The 12,995-nt window shown below is 35.8% G+C and overlaps 1 protein-coding gene across 1 annotated transcript in view; it reads right to left on the bottom strand.

Moving 5' to 3' along the window:
* Window positions 1–12,995, bottom strand: part of fat4 (FAT atypical cadherin 4) — a 163,906-nt gene that overhangs the window by 11,078 nt on the left and 139,833 nt on the right. Inside the window, exons 10-14 of the mRNA XM_062983642.1 lie at window positions 12,875–12,979; window positions 11,201–11,508; window positions 6,017–6,102; window positions 3,205–3,384; window positions 73–197 (exon numbers count right to left, since the gene is read on the bottom strand). Of these exons, the coding sequence (XP_062839712.1) occupies window positions 73–197; window positions 3,205–3,384; window positions 6,017–6,102; window positions 11,201–11,508; window positions 12,875–12,979 (804 nt within the window). The remainder of the gene's footprint in view (window positions 1–72; window positions 198–3,204; window positions 3,385–6,016; window positions 6,103–11,200; window positions 11,509–12,874; window positions 12,980–12,995) is intronic.

Below are 12,995 nucleotides of genomic sequence, written 5' to 3'. Positions count from 1 at the left end.
AGAGCAATTTATGGAAGACAGAAATATAGGTTACATGCAAAACAGGGAAAGAGTGGAAGAAACTCTATTTACGTTTTTCACAGTGTTTTCCTGTCAGACCTTCTTTGCAATGACACTGCTGCCAAGACCAATAATCCACACATGTGCCACCATGTTGACAAGGGTTAACAGCACAAGTTCCTTCCAGTCTGGGACACCTAAACAAACACAATGATCCAGTTTTATTGCTTATTTCTTAATCCCACTTCTTTTCCAAGGAGATTAGCATAGTACACACAACCCTCCCTCCACAATTGCTTGATTCACAGGAAATATATTTGTAATATCCTTTGAAATGACCAGTCCCTTTTGGCAGCTACAAATGTAGTGTGGCTTTTGAAATAATTCCCTTTTCCCGAGATCAAACTGTGCCAAAGAGAGAGGAAAATATTCCCTTATAGCAACAGAGGGGGGGGGGGGGGAGAGAATAGAGAGAGCCAAGCATTGGATTATCACATACTGAATCTCAGTAGCAATGCCAGGGCTGAGGTGAAGCCAGTGCATTTTGGTACCTCATGAAGTCTCTATACGTCTTCAGACAGAATAGAAAACAAGCAGTCATACTGCAAACTATGGATTGTGGCTGGTTGCCTTCAGGAGGATCAAGACACAAACACACACATTGTAAGTTTTTTTTTTAAAAAAATCTGATTTTTAGTGATACTTTTCCCCTTGTTGGCTCCCAGACAGATTTGAATATTGGTCAGAAATCAGGCAGTTATTTGGATTGGCATCAATTTCAATGGAAATTAAATCTGCACTGTTATCATAATGTGAATCAGTGAAATAACTACAAAAGAAACAAGTGCAGGAGCAACTGCAGAATATGTGTATCCCTTGAATCCTATATGAAACCACAGACAATATCAGATAGTCCTAGACAATTTCTTGGTTCTTTCTAACCTGGTAATTTCTCAAGTTGTGTGCTATTCATATTCTATTAAGTGGTGTGGTACTGTGGTGAAAGAAATGAGGCATATGTACCCTATAGATAGCTAGGATGACACTGCTCTGGAGATAGGAAACTGAAAAAAATCTTCTTTGCTTTCCCAAAAGTATAATGTAGTTTCATTCAGGCTGGGTTTAAACTGATATCCTACATAAAGTAAATTTACCTCTATATTAGGACATCACAATCCTGTGCTTATTTATTCAGATGTAAAAGCATACCAAAGTCAGTGTTCTATTTATCTTTGGTAAAGCATATGAATTTGTGAGGAACGATAACCCTAAATGTTATCCAGGCAGGTAGTGCTCACAGAAAAATTGCTTCCATAAAGACAACGTAAAGTTTAAAAGACTGAATAATTTAAAAAAGAACTTTCAAGATGAAAAATGTAATCCCATTTTTCACAAGCCACCTGCTTATCCAAATTTACCTTTGTTTTAAAGGAGTCCAGACTATATCAATTACACATGTGTTCACTCATTATTCTGTTGTTTGGATGAATGTGCAGATTTTTTTAAAAAAAATCTTCAGGCAAAAGAGTGTTATTTAAATATGCACTTTCTCATAACATACAGATTTTATACGTATTTTATTTTTACTTCATTTGATGCTGTATATTTCATATGCAGTTTGCAATGGTTCTTTTCAAAGCTGCAAATTCTATTGCAAAAATCAGAAAAGCACAAAACTGGAAGAATAACTTATTTCAACTGGGGAGATGTAGATTGAATTCGCTTGCTTCAAAATGTAGGGTTTCACAGATTGACTAACTATTGCTTCTTGGTGTATTTGTTCAAAATTTCTCTTCCCAAAATCTCATCCTTAAACCACTTAAGAGTAAATAAAATGGCTCTGACTGGTTTATATTATGTTCGTAATACAGTGTTGCGTAAAATCATGTCAAACTGCTTCATGGACATAATCAACTTCATTTTTACAGCCAGAATAAATGAAACCCATATACTATTCAATTTATGGCTCCTCACTAAATCCTGACCACTTGTGAGCCCTTGTTTGTGTGTATGTTTGTGTGTTTAACATGTTAAAACTAAAATGGAAAAGAAATCCAGCAAGATTTAGTTACTGTATAATGATCACATTGCACATAGTCTGACAATATAATATATCCAGAAGAGTAAAAAGAGTGAAAAACTTGAAGTATCTATTGAACGTAAAGCAATATGATTTTTACTTTATTGTCTGCCAAGAAAATTTGAAAGGGAGCCTGAAACCACTTTTCACTATTAAATTTTCCAAGTCATGAAAGGAATAAAACATGCCGGTGGATGAGAGATTAAAAATTATAGACATTACTATCTTTCACTGGTGAAGGCCAATACTTGACTGTTTGTGAAAATGTAATTGATGTTGATCTATATGGTAGACCTTTAAGAAAACTTATGCCACAAGCTGAGATCATGAAAGGCAGAGGGATGAACTAACCACTAAGGACATTCTCTTATTCAATTGCTAAGTTCAAACAGCAGGATGGAAGAACAACAGGTTCTGCTAATCAATCATTCTGAAACAGAGTTCACAGGGGGAGATGATACAGAGGAAGTACATAAGAGGGGAAGTGAGATAGCAGACATTTGGACGACAAGAGGGCAGTTAATATACTGATTCTTACAATGCAGACATATCAGGCACCCATGTAGACACATAGTAGCATTTTAAAAGAAATGTGCATAGTTTCTGTTCTGTAGAAAATGTATGATGAAATTATTTCAAACTGTAATATATCGTGGTGCAGGTTTTCATCATGTTTGTGCATGAGAAGTTTCAACAACATCACATCACTGTGGCATTTAAGGATAAGTAATGAGGTGCAAGCCTACAGCCTTACAGTCAAGATCTGGTATAGTCATATGCATCAAAGGATATGAAACCTAAGAAGGTTCCTTAATATTTGCATTCCCATATACACTATAATGGATATGGAAATGGATGCCAGATGGTGTATTGCAAACATGGAACACTCCAGAGTCTTCTAGTCAAAAGGCATTTTTCAGGGAAGCTATGTGTAAATGAGTGTCCTCCCCCTGTGGTTAACTACTGTGCTGGATTGCTGTATTCATGTATATCATAACACTGATGTTCAGACATAAGTACAATGATTACGAAAATTATCAGACATACAATGATCAAATATGCAATGGTCACAAAAAATCTCAGAATCAGTAAATTGTTATTGTCATATTGTATAAGTAACCTACTGATCTAAAATTCTTTCAGCTGATAAGGCCTGACTGGGTTCCAAAGGACGTCCATTGACTGCAAATTCCATTATGCAACCCACAAAGTCATGACTTTCCACCTGTCCTTTTCTTTGAAGTATTGGCTCTAGGGATCTGATACCCCCAATGGTGACTCTGTTTGGTTGTACATCTAGAGTCCTACGTGGAAAAAAACAAATAACAGGACAATTAAGGTCAACAAAAGAAATAAAGGTCTCTACATACTCATCATGATCCACTTAAAATTAGAATAATTAAAAGTTGTATCTTATTTTATGAAACAGTGGGTTGCTGAGAATCTAATCCTGAGTTTCCATGTAGATTTACTCAGCCAAAATTCTACAAAAATTGTCCTTATTAGTAAGGAAATTCATATCAATTTTGGATAAATTTAAATAATAAATAAGCATTACTTTAATAGAATGGTTTCCTAATAACAAAACCACCAAAAAGAGTCTAATACTGGCTAGAATCTAGGCAGTGTTGCAATGCAGATGTAAAATTAATGTTGACATTTTGAGAAGGCACAGTTTAATTGGTTTGCTACATTTCATTTAATTAAAACCATTAGATGGCAAGCATGATGAGAATAATGACATTATTTCTTGTGGAAAAATAAATTACTATAATAACATTTGTTCTTTTAACATGTATATATTGTGTTACTAAAACCAAATTGCAGTCCTATACCCACAATATTTGTCTGGGAGTAAACACTATCGAGTTTAAAAGGATTGTGTACTTATTCATTACTAACACAGATCTTATTTTGAACGTAGTTACAACTCCACATATTCCAGTGGTAGGGAACATGCAGCCTTCTGCTCCCTGAAGCACCATAATGAATAGGGAAAGATTGCAAAAGTTTTAGTGCAAAATGTCAAGAGAGAAGATTCCTCACCACTGATCTATAGTACAGCTATGAAACCATGAGAATGTCATGATAAGGATCAAAATATGACTTGATTACTGAGCAGTATGTATGTGTGACAGAGGATTAAAATGTACTTGTGACATTGTTGGCTCCAGCTGATGAAACAGACAATACAGATGGGCCACTTATTACAAATATGTGCTTTCATGATAAAGCTTTGCAGTTTTCATCTCCGGTAATAACCTGGTCCAAGCCTTTCCATAGAATATAAAGGCATTACAGTAGAGTCTCACTTATCCAACATTCACTTATCCAATGTTCTGTATATCCAACGCAGTTTGCCTTTTAGTAGTCAATGTTTCTGTAGTCAATTTTTCAATAAATTGTGAAGTTTTGGTGCTAAATTCATAAATACAGTAATTACTACATAGTGATTACTGTGTATTGAACTGCTTTTTATGTCCATTTGTTTTAAAACATGATGTTTTGGTGCATAATTTGTAAAATCATAACGTAATTTGATGTTTAAAAGGCTTTTCCTTAATCTCTCCTTTTTATCCAACGTTTTCACTTATCCAATGTTCTGCTGGCCCGTTTATGTTGGATAAGTGAGACTCTACTCTATGTGGAAAGCTTCAGTTATCAAATCAAATTATGACCTGAAATCTGGCAGAATTGGACTGCTAAGTTTTGTCATCAAAATACATACAGTAGAGTCTCACTTATCCAACACTCACTTATTCAACGTTCTGGATTATCCAACTCATTTTTGTAGTCAATGTTTTCAATACATCATGAAATTTTGGTGCTAAATTCGTAAATACAGTAATTACTACATAGCATTAATGTGTATTGAACTACTTTTTCTGTCAAATTTGTTGTATAACATGATGTTTTGGTGCTCAATTTGTAAAATCATAAACTAATTTGATGTTTAATAGGCTTTTCCTTAATCTCTCCTTATTATCCAACATATTCGCTTATCCAACATTCTGCCGGCCCGTTTACATTGGATAAGCGAGACTCTACTGTATTTACAATAGCAAAACTGTATTGTCTGTGTTTCGTTCAGTAACATATCATTACAAAGGACTTGAGATTTACAGACACAATAGAAAAAATAATCAGAAGTACTTAGGATAAACATGGTGTCTAGCAGTGGTTGTAACAGAAAAAATCAAGCATAATAACAATAGGAAATAAGGCAAGCTGCCATTTTCTCCACTGTCCATGTTTAGTTTAGGTCTTCTGCCAATTACTGTTGGCAGGGCAATGTTATATCTCTCAAAGGCAAAACAAAATTCAAGGCTAGGACATCCTTATCTTGTATAACTAAGTAAATCGCTTATTTTTCATTATGACTGAAACTATACTTATCTTTAAAGCCATATTTTAACATGTGGTAGGCTCCTGGGGGGAACAGATGTATTTGATTTGTAAATCACATCTGGTCCACAGTAGATATTCCTGATACATATTATACTTCAAGTTTGATAAAAACTCTGTCACTAAAAAGGTGGATTTTCTTATATTGTTAAAGAGTTAATCTGACAGTGCATCATACACCAGTTTCATCTGTATAAGAGAAAGAGGTCAGTGTGGTTTTGCCAATAAACTTTAACTGTGACTTATCAGTTTTATAGTATCAGTAGGTGTACACAAGATGCTTAATATTATTATGACTAATTTATCACTGGTGGCTTCTTCTAATCATAATCTTTAGTATTTAAAAAGTGGTATATGAAGATTATCTATCTCAAAAAGAACCATACATAACTCAATACGGGCAGAATATGTAGATTAAAGATGTTTTGGTCTCATAGAATAAATAGATATTATTCAACACAAAACCTTATTTTGTTCTCTGAAGACAACTGAAGCTGTAATTGCCAACAAAAAAAATGAAACATTCTTTACCAGTCACTAGATACAGCTACATTGCTAACAGTGCAATAGCCTGGTTCTTGTTCCTCAGAACAGGAGTCCACAGTCAGAGAAGCTGCCTGCAAAATGCACATCAAGATTAACATTTATGTATCACTATTATACATCATTAAGTTGTGATTCATTTCACATTTACACAGTACAGTACCTAAGCAAAGAAGCTATCCTTTGACAGCTTCGGTTTCCATGCATTTTTATGTATTAAAGGTTTTTAAATCCTTTTATATAGTAGAACACTAGTTATCTTTCTATATTTGTTTAGATTTTAAGGTCTAAGTCTAATATTTAATCTGAACTACAGTATCACACCTTAATCAACATTAAATAAATTCATATGTCTGCTTTTGTCACGACTTAACATCTAGATTTAGCCCACATAATTTAATATTAACTACATATTTGATTGTGGAGGCAGAATTTGGAACATGATAATGTATAGCCACTATAGATTGTCCTATGTTTGTAGAAAATATATTAATTAATACTATTCAGAATTAGGCCAGAAAAAATGTGTGTTCTAGAGAACAGCAACAAGTTTTGAGGATTTGTAATACACTTTCTACAGAAGATGTGAATCTTCTACCTATGCTTTTAACCCTCAGTATGGAATAACAACTAGATTATGTGAGATCAGATTATGTTGGATAGAATGGCTAGAAGTTGTAATCCAACAACACAAATTGATATTCCCTGGATTAAAATTCTCCTTTTCCCTGCCATGGTTCAAAAACAAGACCTATTTTTTTTTAAAAAAAAACAAAAACAAAATTGTGATGTAAGATCCAATAATGAAACTTGTTGCAATATACATTTCCAATATACAAATCCAAGGCCAGAGTTAAAATTGTTGGAAGAAACATTAACAACCTTAGGTATGCAGATGATACCACTCTGATGGCCGAAAGTGAGGAAGAGCTGAGGAGCCTTATCACCAGGGTGAAAGAAGAAAGTGCAAAAGCTGGGCTGCAGTTAAACATCAAGAAAACCAAGATCATGGCAGCTAGACTTATTGATAGCTGGCAAATAGAAAGAGAAAACATGGAGGCAGTGACAGACTTTATATTTCTAGGCGCGAAGATCACTGCAGATGCAGACTGCAGCCAGGAAATCAGAAGACGTTTACTTCTTGGGAGGAGAGCAATGGCCAACCTTGATAAAATAGTTAAGAGCAGAGACAACGAAGGTCCGCATAGTCAAAGCCAGGGGTCCCCAAACTAAGGCCCGGGGGCCGGATGCGGCCCTCCAAGGTCATTTACCTGGCCCCCGCCCTCAGTTTTATAATATAATATTGTTATATCAGTTTTAATAATACAATATATTGTATATACATATAATATTGATAATAATCTTATGTTATACAATATAATACTAATAGTAATACCATATAATAATAATATGAATTATGAGTTATGTATTACATATTATATAATAGTATAGTGGTATAGTTCAATATAGTAATATATAATGCTAATATTGTGTTATGCTAATAATATATATTGTATGTACATACAGCTGCTCTGAGTCCCCTTCGGGGTGAGAAGGGCGGGATATAAATGTAGTAAATAAATGCAGTAAATAAATAATTAATTTTAGACTTAGGCTCGGCCAAAATCTGACATGACTTGAAGGCACACAACAACAACAACAATCCTAATTAACCTGACTCTCTCATTGGCCAGTAGCAGGCCCACACTTTTCATTGAAATCCTAATAGGTTTATGTTGGTTAAAATTGTTTTCATTTTTAAATATTGTATTGTTCTTTCGTTGTTGTTGTTGTTGTTGTTGTTGCACTACAAATAAGACATGTGCAGTATGAATAGGAATTTGTTTGTATTTTTTTTTCAAATGATAATTCGGCCCCTCAACAGTCTGAAGGATTGTGGACCGGCCCTCTGCTTTAAAAGTTTGAGGACCCCTGGTCAAAGCAATGGTATTCCCCATAGTAACCTATGGTTGCGAGAGCTGGACCATAAGGAAGGCTGAGCGAAGGAAGATGGATGCTTTTGAACTTTGGTGCTGGAGGAAAATCCTGAGAGTGCCTTGGACCGCAAGAAGATCCAACCAGTCCATCCTCCAGGAAGTAATGCCCGGCTGCTCACTGAAGGGAAGGATACTAGAGGCAAAGATGAAGTATTTTGGCCACATCATGAGAAGACAGGAAAGCTTGGAAAAGATCATGATGCTGGTGAAAATGGAAGGCAAAAGAAAGAGAGGCCAACCAAGGGCAAGATCTGGCCTGGGGTTCGCAGTCTGGGGGTTCTCTTGGACTCATCGCTGAGCCTGGAGCCTCAGGTTTTAGCGGTGGCCAGGAGAGCCTTCGCACAACTCCGCCTTGTACGCCAGCTGCGCCCGTTCCTTGGGAGGTCTGACTTGGCCACGGTGGTCCACGCTCTGGTTACAGCTCGTTTGGATTACTGCAACGCGCTCTACGTGGGGCTGCCTTTGAAGACGGCCCGGAAGCTCCAGCTAGTACAACGGGCGGCAGCCAGATTAATAACTGGGGCGGCTTACAGGGAGCGTACTACCCCCCTGCTAAGCCAGCTCCACTGGCTGCCAATATGCTACCGAGCCCAATTCAAAGTGCTGGTTTTGACCTACAAAGCCCTAAACGGTTCTGGTCCAATTTACCTGTCCGAACGCATCTCCTCCTATGAGCCCACGAGAACCTTAAGATCATCCGGGGAGGCCCTGCTCTCGATCCCACCGGCCTCACAAGCACGGCTGGTGGGGTCGAGAGACAGGGCCTTCTCGGTGGCGGCCTCTCGGCTGTGGAACTCCCTCCCCAGTGACATCCGGCAGGCTCCATCCCTTTTGGGGTTCAGGAAGAAGCTGAAGACCTGGCTATGCGCGCAAGCGTTTAATGAATGAACTCAGTTAGCATTGACATGGATCGGATTAAGGCTTTTGCACAAGGTCTGATGGATGATTGGTATATATATTTGGTGTTGCATTGTTTTAAATTTTTATATATTGTATTTTATTATGTTATTTAATTATTTTAACTGTTTTATTCTTATTTTATTGTATTATGATGTACTGGTAGTGATCCTACCAGTTGTGTAAGCCGCCCTGAGTCCCCTCGGGGAGAAGGGCGGGGTAGAAATATTGGAAATAAATAAAAATAAAAGATGGATGGACAGTATCCTTGAAGTGACTGGCATGAACTGAAGGAACTGGGGGCAGCAACGGCCGACAGGGAGCTCTGGCGTAGACTGGTCCATGGGGTCACAAAGAGTTGGAAACGGCTATGTGATTGAGCAGCAGCAGCATACATTTCCACAAAATACTACCAATGGAAAAATAGAACCAATAGGTTTTCCAGATGTCTTCCCTGAGCAGTTTTAAGTATGATAGGTTAAATATCCAAACATCCCACTTTCTTAAGACCCAATAAAAATGTGAGAGTTAACATCTTGGGTTTTGTTTACAATGGTCCAGAGAAGCTAAGGAAACACAAAAAGCTTTTAAGTGTAATCATAAAAAGTCTGGGTATAATTACTATTTTTTTAGTTTAACCACTAATATTGTAGCAATGAGTGAAGTCTCTCCCAGCTTTGCAAATTAACAAATATATTTTTATTTATGTGCTTTAATTTTTTGTGACATAATATATTTTGGCCTAAGTCCATTTTGACATTACAGGCAGTGTATTGTCTCCTCATCCTTGCAGTCTTTGGAGCTGCCCAAAAATAAACTCCAGAGGAGATTTTTTGGGGAACTTGCTGATTTGCAGAAGACAGGGTTGAAAAAGTCAGATTGAATCAAAATCAGTATTGTACACAGCCTTCTATATTTAACCATACAATCTCAATATATACGCTATTAATAAAAAAAACCCTCAATACTTTTTATGAAGTTTCTTACTGGGAATTTCTCTGAACCTCTTTAATGGCATACGTTTTGTGAGATGAATGGAAATCACATCTGAAGAAAAAGTTATCTAACACTTTATTTTTATTAGGATTAGATTTCATACTATTCAAGTTTCTAATGACAGTCAAATGTACCTGCTTGTACTTTTAGCAGTTAATTTGCTACTGCTACCTCTTCAGTTATGAGAGTTACTACCATGTCATTTTTCTGTATCTCAGATCTGACAAGTTAATGATTTTACCAGTTTTCCATAAAATTCCCTTAATCCCCATAGGAAATTAGATAGAGGACTATTTTAAACACTTTTGACATCCAGGTGGTGGTGATGATGATGAGGATTATTATTATTATTATTATTATTATTATTATTATTATTATTATTATTATTATTACTATTACTATTACTATTATTATTATTATTATTCAGAAGAAATAACTGAAAACAAAAGTATTTGCTCCTTAACATTTTAGGCTTATGATAGAGAGAAGGAAAAGTTCAAGTACATAGATAAAATGATACATAGTTAATTATATCAATTGAAACTTGTTCTGATCATCTTCTTTCCCAGCCAAAGTACATACTTTGAACTTGACTTTCAATATTGGTTGAATTATTTGGTTCCCAAATAATTAAGACTACAAGACTTATACCTTTTAGAAGATGTTCACATGACATATACATTTTAAATAATAAAATATTTTTTGTAGTGATAAAGGAAGTAGTGCGTTCAAATAGTGCCCTATTTAAACTCTGTTGGTGATAGCTATGATGTGATGTTTTTAGGAAGTGAATTGAAAACTTCTGGGTATCAGAAGTGGATACCATTTACCATTAGTGAACAATCCTGCCTCTTTTATATTTTGCCCTAACATCAGATGTTTTGCTGATTTGACAAACATTCCAACACATTCAGACATAAAATGCATATTAATTATATAGCCTTCAGTTATAAGAGGCTTTATCCTTTTATTATCACAAGAATTATATTTGCCTCTTCATTAGCTTTCAGCAATTATTCTTCCCACAGTTTATACTAATTAATTAAAGCTGGATAATCATTAATTCTCTTCCTTAATCATCCTCATATTTGAGAGTTTTTTCTGAATAATCCACTTCAGTGCCTCAGGATATTTTTAAGTGAACAAAAACAAAAAAGCTAGACTTGCTTCTACTACAATTCTGTTTTTAAAAGTCACACATATTAGCTTGCACTTACTTGGAAACCAAAATGAATTTTAATTGAGGGAAGCTTTATTAATTTTTCTGTATAGTAATACTTACCATTCCAGCCCTCCGGGCAATAACAGTGTGAAATTGTCCATCAGAAACCTTCTTTGCTGTGGTAAGTTTATAAGTGCCACTGCCAAGATTGTATGAGAATCTCAGCCTCTCCTCTGTTATTTCAAGGGCTAGAAATTCCGCCCGATCTCCAGTTTGGTTGTCATAATTATACAATATCAAAGCATTACTTTTGATAGTTGCAAATTTTATGTAAATGTAATTGTTGTTTGGATCCATACTGGGGAATTCCATGTAAGAGAGTTCTTCAAATCCATAGCTATTTACTTCACAGTGCTTTCCAAAAACACCTGTATAATTCAACACAGCAATGATTAAGATCTAAACATACAGGCAAAGTATTTATTTATTTATTATTTATTTACCATATTTATATCCCACCTTTCTCTACCCCAAGGGGGACTCAAGGCAGCTTACAAACGGCACTTATACAGTGTCTTAGGCATAAAACACTGACATGAAATAGCATTATAAAAAATTATAAAAACACCCTCCAAGTGTTTTGGACCAACTTCCCCTATTCCTAACAGCCCGTAAGCTGGCTGGGATTTCTGGGAGTTGAAGTCAAAACAACCTGGAGGGCCAAAGTTTGCCCATGCCTGTTCTATCTCCCGCAGGTTGAGAAACGATTTCCTATTAGCTGACAGACAGGTTTTTTAATTCTTTAAGCTGCACTCATCCAGGCGTCTTCAGGTGTAACCAATAAAGTTGTGGATAATTTTGTTCCAACAAAAAGTTATCACTTTCTTTCTCTACCCAGCAAGTTTCCCACAAACTGTGAGACTCAGATAAAAAATATAATTTTCCTCCTCACTGTTCTACCCACAGATGCACTTTTCAAATGTGCCCCCAATTACCACTTTTAAGAGCATACTTAGTCAGCCACACAATGCAGTTTCATGTTCCGTCTACCAACATTCCATTTGGATGTGTTCTGTGCTGCTTTTGTTTCTGTGTTTGAAAGCCTATTTCACTGAACAACTAAGCACAAATATGAATTTTAAATATGTGACTGCTATGCCAAATAATATAAAACAAAAAAAGAGCCAATAGAGAACAACTTACAGTTACATTCTTTCTTGAATTGGCAGAACATCTTCTATTCTTTAGATTTCAAGTCAGCATACAATGTATTTTAAGAGTATGTGTGGTATTTTCACTTTGCTATTTACTACCTTTTACCATATGGTCCCTACCATCCATATTCTGTTTCTTTCAATATGAATTCCTCTTTGGATCATTTGCCTGTTGCCTATTAGTAAAGCTATATATGACTGCTAGTAATGATGAATAATTCTTTCTCCCTGAGTCAGAGCCAAAAAGGTGCTTGAGAACAACAACAGGCGGTGCTCCTGTCCTCATGTCCTACTTTTGGGTTTAGTATGAACATCTGTTTAGTTATTGTGGAAACAAGGTGCTAGACTAGACAGCCGTTTGATATGATTCAGCAGTAATGCTTTTGTGTTTTTAAAGACAGCTGATCAGCTAACGCAGGCTGTTATCCTTTGTTGTGTTTATATACCTCTTGTTGCAGAGTTTCAACTTATTGTTGGTAATTTTTGTTTTATGATAATGTTGACTTATAAAAATAAAAGCTTTGAAAGAATTACAGTTTTGCCAAGGAATCTTACTGAAGCACCAACAATGTCTACTTACCAAATGGACAATGGCAGTAATATCCTTCCACCCCACTCTGACAAGAACCTCCATTGAAACAGGGATTGCATTCACAATAATTGATACTGGAGTCACAGATTTTCCCTGAAAAAGTAAAAAG

The sequence above is a fragment of the Anolis carolinensis genome, chromosome 5, assembly GCF_035594765.1.
Source record: "Anolis carolinensis isolate JA03-04 chromosome 5, rAnoCar3.1.pri, whole genome shotgun sequence".
In the NCBI taxonomy this organism is placed as follows: domain Eukaryota; kingdom Metazoa; phylum Chordata; class Lepidosauria; order Squamata; family Dactyloidae; genus Anolis; species Anolis carolinensis.
Note: the sequence above shows the minus strand (reverse complement) of the source record. Positions and strands in the feature narration are given on the sequence as shown.